The sequence below is a fragment of the Canis aureus genome, chromosome 6, assembly GCF_053574225.1.
Source record: "Canis aureus isolate CA01 chromosome 6, VMU_Caureus_v.1.0, whole genome shotgun sequence".
Lineage (NCBI taxonomy): Eukaryota > Metazoa > Chordata > Mammalia > Carnivora > Canidae > Canis > Canis aureus.
Genome location: NC_135616.1, coordinates 67,490,478 through 67,511,286, shown reverse-complemented (window position 1 = coordinate 67,511,286; position 20,809 = coordinate 67,490,478). Strand labels below are relative to the sequence as shown.

The following is a 20,809-nucleotide window of genomic DNA, read 5'->3' as shown; positions in this document are numbered from 1 at the left end:
AGGGAGAGGGAAAGAGAATCTTTAGGGAGACTCCCGACTGAGTATGGAGCCTGACATGGGGCTTGATCCCATGACCTGAGCCAAAATCAAGAGTGGGCCACACAACTGACTAAACCACTCAGTCGTTCCTGTAGTACTTCAGAATGTTTAAGTAAATGTGCAAAAAACACTCTGTCTACCCCTGGAAAGCTGCCCTACAGAAATAAAAGCACCAGTGTGGAAGGTTATATTTATTGCAGTTGTATCATAAGAATTATTTTGAGGGGATCCCTGGGTGGCTCAGTGGTTTGGCGACTGCCTTTGGCCCAAGGCGCGATCCTGGGGTCCTGGGATCGAGTCCCGCGTCAGGCTCCTGGCATGGAGCCTGCTTCTCCCTCTGCCTGTGTCTCTGCCTCTCTCTCTCTGTCTCTATCATGAATAAATAAAAAAAAATTTAAAAAAAGGAAAAGAATTATTTTGACTGGTGGTGGGGATAGATAGCTATAACCAATTGGGCTACATATCCTTGCACACCTGTATCCAAAAGAAGAGCATATTTTCCTATGTTGTCGTCGTCTTCTTTTTTTTTTTTTTTGAGATAAAATTCACCTAACATAAAATAACCATTTGAAAGTGTAATTCACTTATACTATTAACCCTTTTAAAGTGAACCATTTGCTTGTACAATGTTACGGCTTACTCTGTGAAAACAAAAGCAAATGTCTTCCCCCAGAATCCCCTTGAAACAGTTTCTTTACCCTTCTGGTCTTAGATTGGGTAAATTTATACATTAATTGGTTAGAAGCTCAGGCCTAAGCTAATAGCAGTTTTTCAAAATGTGCTGTGTGGAGCTCGGAGGTCCCTGATACCCTTTCATGGGTCAGGGAGGTCTAAACTTTTTTTCTAATAGTGGGATATGAATTTGCCCTTTTCATGGTTTGACATTTGTACTAAGTGGTGCAAAAACAATGGTGAGTAAAACTGCTGATGCCTTAGCACAAATCAGGGTAGTGGCACCAAACTGTATTAGCAGTCATCATATTTTTCAGTGCCACATACAGCTAAAAAAGAAAAACAAAAACAAAAAACCAAAATTAATTTCTCTGAAGAATATCTTGATTAAGTAGTGACAATTATCAGTTTTGCTGAGTGTTGACCTTTGAGTACTTTCATCTTCATATTCTGCATGAAAAAAATAGGAAACCCACAAGTAAGCACTTTTGCCAGATAACCAGAGGACAGTGATTAACTCAAGGAAAGGCATTTGTGCAAGTGTTTGAGTTGCAAGCTGAACTAGCCTTTTTTTTTTTAAATGGAATACCATTTTTCCTTGAACAAATTAGAGACCAACTATGTTTATACAGATTTAGATATGTGACCGTCATTTTCTCAAAAATGAATGAAGTGTGCCTGTCACTTCATAGAAAATAGCTGTAAAAGTATTTGTTGCCAATGATGAAATTTGGCCTTTCAAATCAGAATTTTGGAAAATTTCTGTCCACCAGAACTTTTTTTTTTTTTTAATTTTTATGATAGTCACAGAGAGAGAGGGGGGGTGGGCAGAGACATAGGCAGAGGGAGAAGCAGGCTCCATGCACTGGGAGCCCGACGTGGGATTCGATCCCGGGTCTCCAGGATCGCACCCTGGGCCAAAGGCAGGCGCCAAACCGCTGCGCCACCCAGGGATCCCCTCCACCAGAACTTTTCTTTTGAGATCTGTGGTGATGTGAAAGAATGCGATTTTTAAAATACTGTAAAATGAAATGTGTAAACATTTGGAAGATCTGCATAACTCAGTGAACTGACATTGTCCAAATGTCCAATACATGATGTTTCAAAAAATTAAGCCAGACAGAAAGAGATTTGTAAAAATCTAAATACTGATTATTTATTTTTGTTTTGGAGGATATAGTTATTTTCTTTAAAATGCATACAGTGCCATATGATACTTATGAGAGAGTAAGAATGAACAAGGGCAAATAATGTCTTAGTATTATGAAGATAGTTTGACCCTGAGAGTCCTCTGAAAGAACCTTGGGAATCCTATACGGGCCAGGGACCACACTTAAAGAACTACTGTTCCAGAGAAATTCATACTTCTGCCAAAGACAAAAAGTATAAGGCTGTTTATTGTAGCATTGTTTATAGTAGTGAACAACTTTATCCAAAGGTAGGGGTAATGGATCACATGAAATATTATATGCCTCCAGTGTTACATAGTATGTAGGGGTTAAGTCAATGCAGAGAAGTATCAAAAGCAATGTCTAGTAAAGCAAGATTGAAAATATGTATGTGTGATATTCTTTATAAAATATTTTAAAACATACAAATATGTTTTTTGTAGATAAGTACAAATATCTGTAGAAGAATTTTAAAAGAATGCGCAAAAAGGATATATATATACACCATGGTAGTGATTACCTCTAATGACTTGGAATTGCATACTGATTTTATCTGTAGTGTTTTATTTCTTCACAAAATAAGAACTAGGATAAAATATGACAGAATATTAACAATTGTTAGTATGAGATTTTAGAAATTAAATGTTTTGTTTCACTTTTCTGCATTTTCAGATAGTTTCCAGAAATCAAACATGATTAAAAGAAGTTATAAGTTGCAGATTATTACTGTCTTTATTATGCTTACATTATTGACAGAAACAGGTTAAAACAAATTTATAGGGGGGAAAAGGACAGTCTTAAATTTTAACGGTTATTAACAGTGAAGTGTATTATCTTTTGCCCACTTCATTAGTAACAAAAAAACTTAAAAATACCCTGTGTGGAGAGAGTTTGGTGCAATGTAGTCTTGTGGCATTTTAAGCGGAGACTATTCTTTTTTGAAAGCAATCTTTAAATGATTTTAAGGGCCATAATATGATTTGGCCTCTTTGACTTGTTTGTCCTACATTTTGGAATCTCTCCTAAAGAACAAACCCATAGTTTGAGACAGTTATAGGCATCAAAGCATTATTTGGGTTGGTAAAAAATTACAAGGGGCCTAAGAATTTAGCAGTAGAATAATTGTTAGTTATATTAACTACTTTACTTGTTATGCATCTATTAAACAAATCAGAGTAAAGACCAAGTAGCACTATGGAAAAACATGAAGGATGTAAGTTTAAAAGGAGGATAGGAACTTCTCAGTCTATTGTAATTATAGTTGTTTAAATTAAGGGTTCATGTTACATTATTTTAGCATGATGGGTTTATATGACTCTTTTCCTTCACTACTTTAAAAATTTTCAATATTACTATTTTTATCTTGACAACTCTATGTTTTTTTTCTTGATATATGTGATGATTGGGCTTTCTTAAAATACTCCTTTGGACTTGTAGCCTCTAAATCTCCCATCACTCTTCTCTTTAAACCTTAGGCAGAAATTAAACGTCTTCAAGAAGCCAATAAGGCAGCTCGGAAGGAAAGACAGCTAATTCTAAAGCAGCAGGAGGAGATAGAAAGGATACGACAGACCACCATAAAGTTACAGGAGAAGTTAAAGTCAGCAGGGGAGAATAAATTGGTAAGTTACACGAAATTACTGTTTGTTTTCTGCCTCATGTTGCTTCCTAATATCTAATCCTGCCTCACTTTCTCATAGGATGGACTGTGATAGTTGATAGATGAACTAGAAGAAAGTTCTACGTTTGTGACTTTATGTATAGTGAGATTTTTAATTTTTTTTCCTCATGGAATAGTCAAGTTTCAAAAGGAGATACATGGTTCAAATAATAGTTGAAAATGTTTTCCATATATAAACTCACTTGGGACAGAGAACCTTGTTCTTGCTTATCAATCCAGATATGTTCCTCAAATTGGACTATTTTTGCTCTTGATACTTATTTTAGTTATCCAGTGTTAATATAACCATAAAAAAGTCAAAGAAGGTATTCAGACAAAAGCAAAATTTGGATCTATTCTGAGATTCTGTAAAGTGTCAGTGTAGTGTTGGAGAACCCACACTGGATAGCTCTGTAATGAAATAAATCTTGGCATTTTCTGCCTTTGATTTTTAAAATTCAGTTTATATTTTGAAACGATCTCAAATTTATAGAAAATTTCAAACATGATAAAAAGGACTCTGTCTTCCTCAGTTGGGAGTATGACAGTTCTCTAATTGTCAAAATAATGTGCTTTATATCAAAAGGTAAGTTCAGAATCACATATTGCATTTAGTTCTCATGTCTCTAGTCCCTTCAGTCTGGAAAAGTTACTTGACTCTCATGACCTTGACACTTTGGGAGATTGCATGCCAGTTATTTGGTAGAGTGTTTCTCAACTTGGATTCATCTGATATTTCCTCATAATTAGATTCACGTTATGTATCTTTGGTTGGAATATCATGGAAGTGATGTGATGTTCTCACTGCATTTAATCAGGTGGGGCCTGATTTTGATTTATCCCAGCTGAAGATGTTGACTTGATCACTTGATTAAGGTGGTGGCTATCAAACTTCACTGTGAAGTTACTTTCTGCCCCTTTGTGAATAATAAGTACTTTGCATGAATTATTTTGAGACTACATAAATGTCTGTTCTTCATTAAATTTATTCTTTTATTTATACTAGTGTGAACTTACAGATTAAATCTGTTACTATCATTTGTTTTGATGTTTGCTTTGTCCCAAGTCAGACCATTAAAAGTCTTTTCAAATTTCTGTTCCCTTTTGACATGTCTGCATCAATCTTTGAGCACTTCCATGTTCTCTGCAACAAGATGTCCTAGGGTCATCTTGTACCTTCCCTGCCCCAGACTTGGAAACGGCTGTTTCTCCAAGGAGGAAAGTTACTCAGAAACCAAGATCTGGTGCTAGGCATGCTCATTACTATTCAGGTTTTGGTCCTCCTAAAAGCAACCAATCTAGAGAATATATAAGTTTATGTAGAAGTAGTAAAAAATACATTTTACGTGTATGTTTATTTCTATATGTACATATACATATGGTATGTATGTATTATGAGTTCATACTGATTCTTCCAGTTCCAATCCTGCACCATAAGATTCCATTCTAGTTTTTTCTTGTTTGAATCTTCCTTTTCTGACAGACAACTGATTAACATTTTCCTTAATATAGATTAGTGATTTGACCATTCTTCTATGTAACCCATCTCTCCCATAACCACTGCTACCCCTTTCCCCATGTGGGTATCCTCACCACCCCTGGATTCTGACTCCCAAGTCAAGCTATTCCCCCGTGGACATCCCTGCTTGAGTTAATACCCGTGTTAGATGCCTTCTTCATCTCACTCCAGTTGGGACACCCCAGTCTTTGTCTTCTTGTCTATCTCTACCTTTGCATGGACCCTACCTTGCTCTGTTCCATCTAATGGCTTCAGGACTGAATCATTTAGGAAGCAGAAAAGGAAGGAGAAGACCTCTGCTGTGTGTATTGTTCACAAAATAAAAATGGTCACAACTGTTTCTACTCATCATCCTGAAAAGTTATGAGAATAAATGACTGTGGGAAAGACTTATTTAAGCATTTAAATTACTTTTTGGCCATGAGAAATATCAATTAAACCAACAGTTCTAAATGTTTTCATTGTAAACTTTTTAATTGGGGAAAATACTGTGTTTCCCACTAGAATTGGCAAAAAAGATCCATCGCTCAATATTATTAATGTTTATGTATTCTCTTCATTCTTATATCTATCTATATATAGTGTTTGTATTCCTTTTGAGTGGTTCAATTTAAAAGAAATTAGGACAAATACTAGACTGACAGTAGCAGAATATTTTTAAAGTTTTTTATTATTATACTTTGTGATTATATATAAACATATGTAAGATAAATGTAACAAAATCTGTAGCCACTTTTAAATGTGATACAATTTTGTCTTTTAAGTAATTATCTTAATTACAGCTATTTTTATAAATAAAGTTTTGAGGATAAACTTAATTTTAAAACAAGAATGTTTAGGGTCATCTTGAGATCTTAAATTCCAGTAAAATTGTAAAACTTTTGCCCTCTTTTGTTTGCAGGACTCTCATAGTGATGATGATACAAAGGATAATAAGGCAACCAGTCCTGGTCCAACTGACTTGGAGACCCGTAGTCCTTCCCCTATTTCAATCTCCAGCAGTGAAACTAGCAGCATTATGCAGAAACTAAAAAAAATGAGAAGCCGCATGGATGAAAAGTAATTTATTTTTATAAATATCTCCTGTTCACATTGCAAATGATAGCAACAAATATTTTTAATGTATTTCATTAGATTAGATTGATGCAAATAATATTTTATAAATTCAGGAGCATTTTAGCAGAATTATTAAATAAACCTAGAGGTCAGTTAACTATAGATCTTCTTATAAAACAAATTTTCTTGTTTTTAATACAGTCAGGTTTCTTATTTTAAAAACCAACATAGTAATTGCACATATACCCATGACAATGTGTCCATCTTTCTTTATTAAAAGTTAAAAGTAAGTGTGAAATTTATATCTTCTCTGAAATCTGAGGATGTCTATTGACTTAGGGAAGCATTAATGATATATCCTGAGATCTCATCCTGTGGCTCTTTGACAATTCTCAGGCTTATGTCAAATAGAAATTTTAACCTGTGAGGAAGTGTGGATTGCTCAGTTGAAACCAGAAAAACTGAAATTTTCCTGAGTGATTTGGCAGTCTACCATTCTTCTAAAACATTTCTAAGTATTATTTTTTTAGAGGCTCTTTTTAAAAAAAGCTACTTCTATTTAAATGTAGCTCAATTGTATGTCAGCATTGACTATATAAAGTTACATTTATGTGAGCGATTATACTTGTGGGTGTACATTTCATTAAATAGGCTTGTAAAGTAGCTGCTTGTGGACCCTGTCCTTGACTTTATAACCTCTACCTTTAAATATGAGAGACTCGTTAAAATATTTGATTGACTGCTATTTTATTTTGTTAATGGTTTGAACCACAGATTGAACTTAAGGTGTATCTTGATATCCTTTGTCAGTGTACCACACATTACCAAATTTAATAATGGTCTATATTTATGGACATCAACCTGTGATTTAATTAGTTTCTGAATAGTCAAATAGTTGTAAATCAAACCTTACTTACTGTAGATAATGATGTTATACATTTGCTCTTCTTTGCTTAGTTAAATTGCGTTGCATAACTTTAAAATACCTGAATTGGTTATGAAAATAAGTTTTAAAAAATCAACACAAATTTTAAAAATACAGTGAGGTTAAACCAAATATTTATAAACATGTCAATATTCCTTTTTGGATGATTCCATGTGATAGACTAAAGTAAGACTTTTTCATTGAAATGTAGACTAAGATGCTTTCTTCCTTTCCTGATATTTCACAATAGTCTGTATAGGCATACTATTTTGCTTCATGGATGTTTGAATTTAGAGTAATCTCTCTTGTGAATTTCTGACTGTCTTGACATTTTATACATGCCCCCATTATCCTTGAATGGTAAATGTTGGAGGAAAGACAACTCCAGGGGTAATTTCTTCATTGATCCCTTGCTCATCTATATTAGTAAGGTCTTCATTGCTAATCTTTATAAATAGTATTCTAATCATTTTAATCACACTTGTAGAAGAAATGGCTAATCCTAAGTCTATGAGATGAGTCTGTTTATGTGGTGCTTATTTCAGATTTGGTCAAAGCTTTAAAAATTCTAAATAATAAATTGAAGGTCACACTTACTGATTTTGTTCCAAGTTTTATTAATTATTTTCTCAGAATCCAAAATATTAAACACATGGAATTTTTGTATTATTGTTCTGCCTTCCTTTATCAACTACTACAGGAACCATTTGAGAAATTTATCAAAGAAATAGATCTTTTGACCTATTGGAAGGAAGTGACTTGATTTGTTTGAAGCAATGCAATTGTTTTTGTGGTAGGGATGTAAGGACAGCAGTAGCAAAGGAATTAGTTTTAATATTTATGATGATGCTGAAATTTGAGGATGACTTGGAATATTTTTCAAAATTAGCAATGCACTATAAAGGAAGATTATTATGTGATTTTTTTTTTTTTTTATGTCTAGAACAAAATTATGTGAAAACTGGTTTTTAAATACCATTCAGGTCACCAGAACTTTACAATTAGATTTCCTTTAACAATATTGTAATGTCAGTAAGTAAATGTCAGTAAATAGAGTGAGTTAATTTTATTGTCATTTGCTACAGTAGACACTTAATAACAAAATAATTTGAGACTTTGGTACTAGACACTAATATTTGTTTGGTAGATTTACAAAGGCAGTCTTCCAAGAGATTACTATTTTATTGATATAAAATACCTGTCAAAAAGCAATCCTCCCTCACTAAGTTTAGCTAACTTTTGGGAACTTTTTCATTATATGTCATTGCTTATTGTTAACCTTCTGAATTCTGATTGTGTGACAAATATTTTTCTTAAACTGTTAAACTATTGGCTACAGTAAAGGATTTCCTTCTTTAATGTTTCATTAAGACAACAAAGCTTTTGTTAAAATTTATATTTCTAATCTGTGGCTTTTCCTGACCTTTTTATTGATCTGACATTATATACATACTTTCTATTTCTCAGTGTAGTGAAAAGCAAAAGAAATTTAAGTTGTGAAAAAGATTAGTTACAATAAACCTATGTTTGCAAAAGCCACAGACTGCATAGCCCTCTGTCTTTTTGATACTGTTGCTAAATGAGATCTGAGTTTTGTTTATTACTGTGAGGGGCATTATTTACAATACAGGTACATTGCCTGGAATCCTGAAACATGTTCATGAAGAAAACACCATGCAGTGGACTTTTTCTGTTAATTTGCCAATTTCATCTCAGGAAAATTTTTTTACTGAGCAAATAAAACATAAAAAGGATGAGGATATATATCTTCAAGTTTAAAATAGGACACGGCATTTTTTTTTTCATTTAATAGCAGCTGTTCTTTCATATTATTTATTAAATATATACTTATTCTTAGTAATAAATTATTGGGAATTGTGTGAATGTGTGAGGCTCTGAGAGATATAAAGGTCAATCAAACATAAATGGTGCCCTTAAAGAACAGATAGTCTAGGTGGAAAAGAGCAAGTATCAATTCCTATAGAGAAATAGATACAAATTGACTTGTAAGGAAGTTCAGAGGAGGAAAAAAATTTTATTGAAAAGAATATATGAAGGCAATTTTCAGTGGATGAGTGTTCTGAGTTTAATATACTTCTGAATTAGTAAGTACTTTATAGTATAAGAAAAAGCAAAAAAGAATCCTACAGACAAGTTATATTTTGGTTTGATCATTGCAAACCATGTTAGCACGGAAAAATGAAGTCACAAAACTTCTCAAACGTTCATTTTATTATTATTATTTTTTAAAGATTTTATTTATTTATTCATGAAAGAGAGAGAGGCAGAGACACAGGCAGAGGGAGACAGAGGCTCCCTGCAGGGAGCCCGATGTGGGACTTGATCCCAGGACTCCAGGACCACGCCCTGGGCCAAAGGCAGGCGCTAAACCGCTGAGCTACCCAGGGATCCCCTCAAATGTTCATTTTAAATATTGAAATACTTTTTTACTTAAAATTTAAATATTTAAAAATATTCCCAGTTAGCTTAGAAACTGCTAAAAGAGCAAATTAACTTACTTGGTTTTAAATCATAAAGTTAAACAGATACTGTATGACATAGCCCTAACAATATTTGTGGTATTGTCTGGTCAATATTAAAATCTTCATTAATCTGCTGAGTTTAAAAAGTTATGAATTTGCAGGGGAGACTTTTGCTATTCCATTAAAAAAGATATTTTCATTAGAAATCTAAAAAATATATTAAATATCATTAACTTAAATTAGAATTTGCCAATATTTTTTAAAGTAGGCTCTACCCCCAGCATGGAGCCCAAAATGGGGTTTGAATTCATACCTCTAGCTCAAGACTTGAGCTGAGATCAAGAGTCAGACACTTAACTGACTGAGCCACCCAGACACTTCTGCCTTAAATTAGAAATATAATTTTCTTAGACAAGGTTCTAGTCTATCTATTCAGGTAACTGAATAAATCCAGATAGCCTGATAATGGTTTTTATTTTCTTTACTTCCTAAGTTAAGAATAATATACCTACATTTTGTCTAAGTATATATGCAAATTATTGGACAATTTTAAATAATAGAATAAATTTTGCTTAAAAATACAAGGCTGCGTTTTCTTTTTTCTTTCTTAAGATTTATTTAAAAAAAAAGATTTATTTTTGAGAAAGAGAGAGAGAATGTGCATGCTTGCATGGGCGTGTGTGAGCAGGGGGAGGGGCAGAGGGAGAGAATCTCAAGCAGACTCCCTGCTGAGCATGGAGCTGGATGTGGGGCTCAATCTCATGACCCTGAGATCATGACTTGAGACGAAAACAAGAGTCAACCAACTGAGCTACCCAGGTACCCGAAGACCAGAGTTTCATTTATGGTAGTAGTATCCATGTCTTCATATTCCTTTTTGAATGTCGTTAAAAATGCTTAAGGACTTGAAGAATTTTATTCATTTTAAAATTTAAAACACTGTTTTATTTTTTCTTATCACAATATAGAATTAGTTTTTGGTCCAGAAAGAATTTTAAAATACTAGGTTTTTGTTTGTTTTGTTTAGTATCTTTCAGAGTCAAAGGATTATACAACTGAGAATTTCATTTAAAATGTACATCATAAAATAAAAAAATGTACATCATAATTTTGCTCTTTCAAATGATAGCATGGTTTTATAATATGTTGCAACATAGTTTACAATTATATTAGCTCAGTGGGAAAAAAATGTTTTCATTTATGTTACATGGTCTAGCAGTGTGTTGAGATTTTTTTTAAAGTGTGAGGAGGTACTTAAATGGAGAAGGAAAGCATTATAAACTGCTGGAACTAGAAGGACTCTTAGAGAAGTCATTTATGTAGTCCCCTGGTTTCACAGGAAGAAATTGAAGCCATGGAAATAAGTTACTGGTTCCAGATCACACATACCACATAGTGGCAGAGCTAGAACTAGGACCCTGCTCTCTGGACGTCAAGTTGAGTCAAGTTAGCATATCTGCTTTCAACGTCATAATTTTTTCAAACAAAACTACAGTGATGACTTAAAGTTATCGCAGTAGAAATTGACTCTCGTAAATTGGATTTGTTTAAATTGGAAGAGTATTCAGTGGCTGATTACTAGGCTTGGATAGCTGCACAGTTCAAGTTTACAGTATGAAGTGTGACTTTAAAAGGGACTTAGGGATTCCTGGGGGGCTCAGTCAGTTAAGCATCTGACTCTTGGTTTTGGTTCAGGTCATGATCTCAGGGTGATGAAATCGAGCCCTGTGTCGAGCTCTGTGCTCAGCGTGAAGTTTTCTTGTCCTCCTCCCTCTGCTCTCTCTCTGTCTCTGTCTCTCTATCATAAATAAATTTTAAAAGGAACTAACTACTCATGAATTTCTTAAGATAAAACATTATATAAGAACACAATGATTTTTTTACAAGATTAGATCTATTTTATGTTTCATCCTACTCAGTCCAGTGTTCTGTTACCCTCAGAAGCCTTGCTGGAGGATGTCTTGATACCAACCATAAAGCATGTTGGTAGGCACTTTCTGTTAGTAGGCATTCGCCTCTATATTTCACAAATTTTACTTCTTATTTGTGCAGCATCTTGAAGGATTATTAACTCTAAAGTGAAGTACTACTTCTTTAATTTCAACTTTATTTGGCTTAGCTTTTAAAGGACACTATTTCTAGATTATATATAAATAAGGAGCATATATTTCTGGGAAGAAGTTTTAACTTTAAACTTTTCTCACACTAATAAACCTTTCTTTCCTTTTTCTGTTAGCTATATCTTTTGTTGTTCATTTCTAACCTATGGCTTTTGAATATGCTTAATCCTTATAAATGAAAAATAAATGGTCAGTACTTGTTCTAGTAGAGAAAATTATTATTCTGTATATCAGACTGGACAAATTTAAATTGTAATTTTTTTACAGTTTGTTTTATATGTTCCAATATTTACTTTTTGTACTAGGTCATGCATGCATTTAGCAGTTATATGCTTAAGAGGGTGGGTGATATTTGAATATTATGAATAGATTTTTAGGACCTTTTGTCGAGTACATTTGTTTTTGCGTACTATTTTGATAATTAGCATCAAAATAAGTTTATTATACATTCATAAAGAATGGCAAGGAAGATTGCAGTGTCTTACTAAAATTTGGCAAAATTGTTTTCCCTTGAACTTCAGTGCAGAAAATCAAGGCAATCCAGATATGAATGTATATGTATGTATGTGTGCATATAAGTAAATGAAGGGGAGGTGAAATATTAAGTTGTGGGGAAACAGACATTGAAATAGTTTGTGTATCTGAAAATACATGTATAGGCAAGATTGTACATACTTTTTAAAATCCAAGTGAATAGCTGGATTTATACCTAGATTTTCTCACTTCTGTGACATACATTATTCCTTGCCCTTCCAAGGCAAAAAATGTTGCCTTGCTCTAAAGATGATTGTTGGTGTGCATGTGAACAGGAGCATGCTCTGTCAAAGAGAAATAACCTTTCAAACTATTACTAGACTGACTTATACTCTTAAATATATATATATTTTTATATTTAAATAAATAAATGATCTACTTACTATATAAAAAGGAGAATTTCCTACTTTTATAACTGTAACATATGAAATTTTCTTATTTTTAAGCTTATGAATGAGCTATCCATAGTATGATTTTTTTTTTAACCAGGAATATTTATTGCAACTAGCTTAGTTTATTCTTAATTATAAATTCTAATATTTTATAGAATGGATATTGTATTTCAATCTTGTTAAAGTGGGCCTTTGTTAAATATAAAGCAAAATACCTCCAGTAGGTCCTATGGGCAGTAAATTTTATGTTGTGTAGAGGTGAACAAGGTATTTTTACTCTAAATTTGTTTTCTAAATTATTATTTTCAAGCCAGATCACAATGTTAACATTGCCTTAGGTTAAATAAGGCAAACACAGTGCTTTTTATTTAATTTCAAGCTTAAAATAGAGGATAAGATGCAGATATAAAAATCATTTGCTCAGGATTATATATGTATGTAGAATTGCTAATGTCCTAGGTTCACAGCCATAATTGTTGTTCTCTATGTTAAAGCTTATGGGAAAAAAAAAAAATTAAAAAAAAAAAAAGCTTATGGGAAAACTTATTTAGCTCCATACTGTAGTTCTCATAACTTTACTTACAAACAAATAAGTTTACCTGAAACTATAGATGATGATTAAGCAACATCTGAGGAGAAAGACATGTTTATTCAGAAATCATTGGTAAGATCTATAATAGTACATGTTTTATATGTCACACAGAGTATAACGCTTGCTTTAAGTGAGTAGCTTTTAATGTTATTCAGGAAGCTTATTAAAAGTTCTCCACTCAGCTCTTTTGCTTTCCCTTTCTCATTCTTGCTGCCTCTTGATCTCTTGGTTTTAAAATCTTCCTCCTTATTTTGTAGACACTGCTCTCCTGTTCACTACTTCTTCTCTGTCTTTACGTCTCACCACTGGGCCTCTCTCAGTGTCTGTTTTCCCAACCTTCATCCCAAATTCCAGCTGTATATCTACAACCAGTTGGTCAGGTAACTTTGCACCTTTTTCAGTGCACTCTTTGATAGAGCATGCTCTGTTCTTTTTGTTTGGTTTGCTTTTTTCTTTCTTTCTTTTTTTTTTTTTTTTTTAACAGCCTGGAGGCTTCTTGTCAAATGTCCCATAGATTGTACCTTTTTGTTTCCACGTTAATTTGATATGCTGATTGTTTACAAAGTGGAATGACAGTTTTTGTGTTTTTTATTAAGTGTTTGTTGGATGTGTGAATGCATTTTTGTTGATTAGTCACCAATACAGATCTAACATCAATAAATGAGCAGCCCACCCTTTACTTAACTTTGGCATCTACATATAAGGAGAATTTAATAGTAACTTTTTAACTACTCAGATAACTTTTCCTAAAGCTGTAATTTCTCTTAACCCTTCGGAGCTAAGATACATTGGGCTATTTAATTTCAGAGATTGGGTTAAATTGAGAAATTTGAGGCATTTGGTGCATTCATTTCCATAAGTAAATAGTCATGTTTATATGCAAAAGGCATCTGACTGTGGTACTCAGTTTTCTCTCCATAATTACCACCTCACATTGTGTCTCTTAGGCAATGGGAACCAAAAAGTGGTATAGTGATACCTGAAATAAAACCAGACTGAATTTGAAAGTAAAAGTCAAAAAGGGACATGGATATGTTTTTATGTTTGCTTGCTTGTTTGGGGACTTTGAACTTTGTTTTTGTTGTTGTTTTGGTCGTTATTGTTTTGGGTTTGGGTTTGTGTGTTTTCTGGTCTGAACCTTCAGAATAAATTTCTTGTATCTTCTGTTATGTGAAAAAGAATCACCTAAGAGAAGTGAATATGTAAGTATTAATCAGTCATCATTGTCCAGCTATTCTAAAGATTTTCTTTTCTGAATTTGCCACTGTTTTTTCTTTGCTAATCTTTACAAACGATTACAAGTAAAACATAAATTTTCATTTTCTGAATGAGTTGACTCATCACAGCTTCTGTTATTTCAAAGTTTTTCAAAGAAGTAGTAGGAATGTCATGTTTTTACACAGCTTGTTGATAAGGCAATGAATGGTAGAGCTCTGAGTAATTTCTGCCTGTAGATTCATTCTGACTGTTCTTCATGGTGTGACCATAGGTTTCTGACAAAGCGAGAGCAAAAACTAATGCAACGACGACAACATGCAGAGGAGCTGCTAGAGTGGAAGCGACGTTTGGATGCAGAGGAAGCAGAAATCCGTCAAATGGAAAAACAAGCTTTGGCTGCTTGGGACAAAGAATTAATAAAACCTAAAACTCCTAAGAAAGAACTTGAGGACCAAAGAACAGAACAGAAAGGTAATAAATACTACCCCTGTTCAGACTATAAACCAAAGCCTAACATAACTGGAAGGTTTACTTCATTATTTTTAAAAAGGTGAATGATTAAGTGTGAAGAAGGCAGAATTTATTTTACTCTAGTAAATTGCAATTGCAAGTGCCACAAATATTGGAAATATGAGAATATTGTGAATAATCTTTATGCTAGTATACTTGAAAACGTAGAAGAAAGGGGTAAATTCTATGAAATGGAAATGGGTTTTTCCATGACCAAGTAGGGTTTAACACATTCAAAAATACCAGTAATGTGGCAAATTACTTAAACAGATTAAAGGAGAAAAATTATATGACATCTTCATGGGTTTAGAAAAGGTACTGGATAAAATCCTAAGAGCATTTGTGATAAAACGAATTTCAGATAAAGTAGCAATAGAAGGGAGCTTTCTTTATCTAATCTAGGATTTGCTAACAAAAATGAAAAAGCAAACGTACAACAAAGTACCATACTTAATGATAAAAAAGAAAACTTTCCCTTTGAATTTGGAAATAAGACAAAGATTTTCATGTAAGGAGTAAAAAGAAGAACCAAAACTCATTATTACAGATGATAAAGTTGTGCACATGTTAAATCCAGCATTTACAGGTCAGTTCTTAGAATTAAGTGAGTTTAGCATGGTTGCTAGATATAAAATTTATAAACAAAACTCAATGACATGTCTATAGAGCAGCAGAAATTGGTTAGAAAATCTAATATTTAAAAGAGATACCACTTATAGAAAAAAAATATGAAGTACTAGGAATACATTTAAAAATAACCAAGATCTTTCTGGCAAAAACTTTAGAATTTTATTAGGAGACATTAGAAAAGATCAAAACATACAGAAAGCTTTTCCATATTCACAGATTCAGTGTCATGAAGATGTTCATTCTGCCTGAACTTATTTACAGATTCAAGACAATTTAAATCAGAAACCCAGCAAGACACTAGGTATTATACTATATGTTGGCAAATTGAATTTGAATTAAAAGAATGTAAAAAAAATAATAATAATAAAAATAAAAAGAAAGAAACCCAGCAAGATTTCTTTGTAGGATTTGACAAGCTTATTTTAAAACTTGTATGAAAGAACAAAGGACCAGAAAACCAAGACACTGCTAAAGAAGAACCACAAAACGGAGAACTTACTTTACTAGATACCAAAATTTATAAAAGTATAGTAATTAAAACAGGATTATTTGTACAGAGATAGACAAATAGACTATGAAACAGCCAGGAAAAATACCCATGTATATATGGCAAATTGACTTCTGACATAGGTAACTTTACAGAGCAGTGAAGAAAGGAGAGACTCTCCCAAGAAATTTTGGGGACAGGAAAATACGAAATCAGATCCCTACATTGACAATCTAGAAAGATCCAGCTGAAGGGTTAAAAAGCGGGGGGTGGGGGTAAAAATTAGAACTATAGAACTTTTAGAGGACATATAAGAGAATATCTGTCTGACATCAAGGAATGGGAAGATTTCTTTAACGTGGTAATACAAAGCAAAACCATGAAGGGAAAGATCAGTAAATTTGACTTTAATAAATTAAGAATTTCTGTTCATTAATACACCATAAAAAAGGCAACAAAATAAGAGTATTCATAACATATAACTGGCAAAGGAATAGTATGAGAATATGCAAGAAACTCCTGTGAATCAAAAATAAAATGACAACCACATTCTAAAAAAATGGGCGGAAGAGCAGGTAATTCATAAATGAAGAATTCCAAATCATCAGTAAACATCTGAAAAGATGTTCAACTTTATTAGTAATTAGGATATTAAAACCATAAAGAAATACTATTTCATACCTGTATTCATTTCCTAGGGCTGCTATAACAAATTATCACAAATTTGGTAGCTTAAAAAAATGTTTTATTCTCTCCCTTCTGGAGGCCAGAAGTACAAAAGCAAGGTGTTGGTAGCACTGTGCTTCCTCTGAAGATTCCAGAGAACAATCTTTCCTTCCTTCTTTGAGCTTGTGGTGGCTGTGCTGTAGGCATTCCTTGTGTCTGGATAACTGCAGTCTCACATTGTCTCTCCTCCATGTCTGTCTGTTCCTCTCTTGTCAATTAAGACAACTTATCAGTGGATTTAGGGCCTACCCAGATAATCCAGGATGATCTCATTATGAGATACCTCCATTGTTTTAAAAAGATTTTACTTACTTTTTTCAGAGAGAGAGAACACACAGGGTTGTGAGCAGGGGCAGGGGCAGAGGGAGAATCCACGCAGACTCTGAGCTAAGCACAGAGCCCAATGTGGGGCTCAGTCCCATAATCCTGAGATCATGACCTGAGCTGAAATCAAGAGTTGGTCACCAAACCAACTGAGCCAACTCATCATGAGAACCTTAATTACATCTACAAGGACCTTTTTTTGAAATAAGATTACATTCATAGGTTCTGGGGGTTAAGACATAGACATATCTTTTTGAGGGCCATTATTCAACCCGTTCAAATACCCATTAAACCTGTTGGTGTTTAGGTAGAACAAGGAACTGCTCTACTGGTATTATTAAACCTATTTTGAAAAATAGGTTGAAAAAAGAGGCATTAAAAATAATCAAGGGGCACTTAGATGGCACAGTCATTTGGGACTCCGACTATTGATTATGGTTCAGGTCATGATCTTAGGGCCATGAGATCAAGCCCTTCGTCGGGCTCGACTGGCTGTGTAGCCTGCTTAAGATTCTCTCTCTGCCCCTCCTGCCTCTTGTGCACATGCTCGCTTTCAAATAAATAAACATAAAAACAATTGATAAAAGAATAAAAGTGAGCTACAAATATCCTACAATTCAGTTGTTCCATTCCCAGGTATGAATCCTAGAGCAGTGGTTCTTAAAGTATGGCCCATGAAACTCTGAGGGAATCTCTGAGATCCTTTCAGAGGGCCTGGGAGGTTAAAATTATTTTTATAATCCTAATATGTCATTTGCCTTTTTCACTGTGTTGACATTATACTGATGTAGCAAATATAATGGTGGGTAAATTTGCTGATGCCTTAGCATGAATCAAGGCAGAGTGGCACCAAATTGTTAGTAGTCATTGTATTCTTCACCACTTTGCACTAATGATAGCATGCCAGTTTTATATTAAAATGTTCTTAAATAAGCATTTGCAAATACTAATTTTGTTGAGTTTCAACCTTTGAGTACCTTTTTTTTTAAAGATTTTATTTATTTATTTGAAAGCCAGTGAGCACAGAGAGAGCATGAGCTGGGGGAAGGAGAGGAAGAAGCTGACTCCCCTCCTAAGCAGTTACCCCAATGCAGGGCTCTATCCCAGGACCCTGGGATCAGGACCTGAGCTGAAGGCAGACGCTTAACTGACTGAGCCATCCAAGTGCCCCTGAGTACATATATTTTTAATATTTTGTGTGACAAAATAGGAAATGCATATAGCATTTGCATGTGCCAAAAGATGATGGTCTTAAAGAGAAGCGCTTAATGCAATGATTTGAATTGCAAGCTGAAGCCTTTCTTTTCCATGGAGTACCATTTTCACTTAAATGGTTAAAAACCATGGTTATTTATACTTGGGTATTTGGCAAACAGTTTCTCAGAAATAGATAAAGCACCTCTGACACTTCAAGGAAAACAAGTGAGTTTTTATTGCCAGTGATAAAATATAAGCTTTCAAGTGAAAGTTTGGAATTTTAGAAATGCTCTTTTCCCTATTGTGAGCTGGACCACTTTCCAGTACTTAAAAGACTTTCCTGTTATAATGGGTGATGATATTAATCAGCCATCTTTTCATATTGTATGATGAAATACGTCAACACTGGGAAGATCTTCATAACTCGGTGAACCAATGCTTTCCAAGTGACCCGTGATGGTTTAGAAAATCATTCATGAGTAAAAATATCCATTGAAAGTACAAAATTGACTGAAGGATGTAATGTAACAGATCACAGAAAGTTTATTGATATGATTTCAGATTCCACGTGACAGCTAACATGGGAGAAACTACCAATTGTCAAGTTTTGGTGTGACATCAAAAAAGAATATGCACCATTATCCATAAAGACTATTAGAATACCTTTCCCTTTCTAATTACATATATTCTTTGTGAGGCCAGATTTTCTGCATATGCTTCAACCAAAACAACATACAGCCACATACTGCAGACAGAAGGAGATATGAGAATCCAACCGTCTTCTGTTAAGTCATTAAAGATATTTTTAAAAATGTAAAAACAATTCCTCTCCTTTCCACTAAGCCCTTCTCTGTTTGCATCAGCCAAAATTCTTACTTAAACTAACAGACTTTATAGTAATGTGATTCACTAAGTCATGAGATTAAAAATTGTATCTAAATGCAACAAGTGAAATTATATAAAAGCAAATGTAAATCGTAACAGTTAAACATTTCTTTTGACCCAGATGGTGGACTTTTTCTTGTTTTTACTCTCTCTAGAAATAGCAAGTGAAGCAGAATCTCCAGTACCTTCCTACTCTCACCTACACAGTGAAAGCTCTATTCCAGAAGAATTGGGCAGCCCTGCTGTTGGATATATACAGTCTGAGTCTGTAGTTCAGGAGCAGCCAGGGAGTCCAGATCATAGTGTACTTACTGAAGAAATGGTTTTTTCACAAGAACTGGAATCTTCTACCTCTCCTAGTAAACATGTAAGTTAATATATATTTATTCCTCAAAACTTCTTTAGACAAAAGCCTGTCTAAAAGGTATATTATTAACAGTTGTTTTCTTTTTTCTTAACAGTTATATTCTTGCAATTCATGACAGTGTTGACTATCTACCCATACCTGCAACATGCAGTATGTGATATTTGAACAGGAGTAAAGCTTTTTATTGACTTGTAAATATTTATAAATATATGAATTTTAGCTTTAGTGGCAGTTTTAAATTTTATATTATTAGGTCTATTAATGTTGAAAGGATAGAAACTTCTAAAATCTTTAAAAGATAATTTAAGATTGGGGCACCTGGCTGGCTCACCCAGTAGAGCACGTGACTCTTGATCCCACGGTCGTGAGTTCGAGCCCCACATGTATGTGGAAATTACTTAAATAAATAAAACTTTTTTAAAAAGATAATTTAAGTTTAATTTTAATTTAAAGATAATGTATAGGAACAATACAAGTTGTTATTAAAATCTGTATTCTATTATGTAATAGAAACAATGAGATCTTTTTTTTTTTTTTTTTTGAAACAATGAGATCTTAAACAGCAATGTGCCTTTTCTATAATTTAGCTAATAACTGCCCTTATAAATCAGAATAAAAGTAGTGGTTTCATCTCTTTAAAACAGATCTGAAATGGTTATTGACTCTAAATTAAAGTAATGGTCACTGTTAGAATAAGGTTTTCCACATTTCTTTAATGCTATACTTCATTTAAAAAAAAACCTGATAAAAGCTTAAGCTAGAAGCTTAATTTTTTTAAATTTGATTTTATAAGGTATATAAAGGAATTAGCATAATATTAAATATGAAGTGAATACAAACTTTGTTAAAGTCTCTCTTTGTCTAAAAAATACACTTAAATTCAGAAGGGAATATTCTTTGGTAGAGTCTTCATTTTATTGTGGGTTTAAAGAATGAATTGCATTTCCCCTGTTGAAAAATCAGATTCATGTGTATTATGACACCTAAAAGATTTGGGGAAAAAAACATTTTTTATCCAGTAATCCAATAAAGAACCTGTTCCACGCTATGTTGGAAAAGACTCCCGTGCCTTGGGCACAAACCTGAAAACAGAGGTTTTAGATTATAAAAGGCTTCTATTTAAATTATCATGTTAGCAAATTCTTAGTTATTATGTGAAAATAGGCTTGTATATAATTGTATGTGGAATTTACAAAGCAAACTATGTTTTTTGCCACAATCTTATTTCCTGTGAATTGATTAGATCCTACCTAGCATTGTTATTGAGATTCAAAATAGCCACCACCTGATCAAACACTAAAAAT

At 33.4% G+C, this 20,809-nt stretch overlaps 1 protein-coding gene across 4 annotated transcripts in view; it reads left to right on the top strand.

The window, feature by feature from the left end:
- Nucleotides 1-20,809, top strand: part of CEP350 (centrosomal protein 350) — a 151,250-nt gene that overhangs the window by 93,428 nt on the left and 37,013 nt on the right. For 3 of the 4 annotated variants that reach the window (XM_077902091.1, XM_077902092.1, XM_077902089.1), the window contains exons 26-30: nt 3,356-3,502; nt 5,961-6,118; nt 13,419-13,541; nt 14,651-14,850; nt 19,294-19,505. In XM_077902091.1, the coding sequence (XP_077758217.1) occupies nt 3,356-3,502; nt 5,961-6,118; nt 13,419-13,541; nt 14,651-14,850; nt 19,294-19,505 (840 nt within the window). The remainder of the gene's footprint in view (nt 1-3,355; nt 3,503-5,960; nt 6,119-13,418; nt 13,542-14,650; nt 14,851-19,293; nt 19,506-20,809) is intronic. The other variant, XM_077902093.1, reaches the window with a different exon arrangement.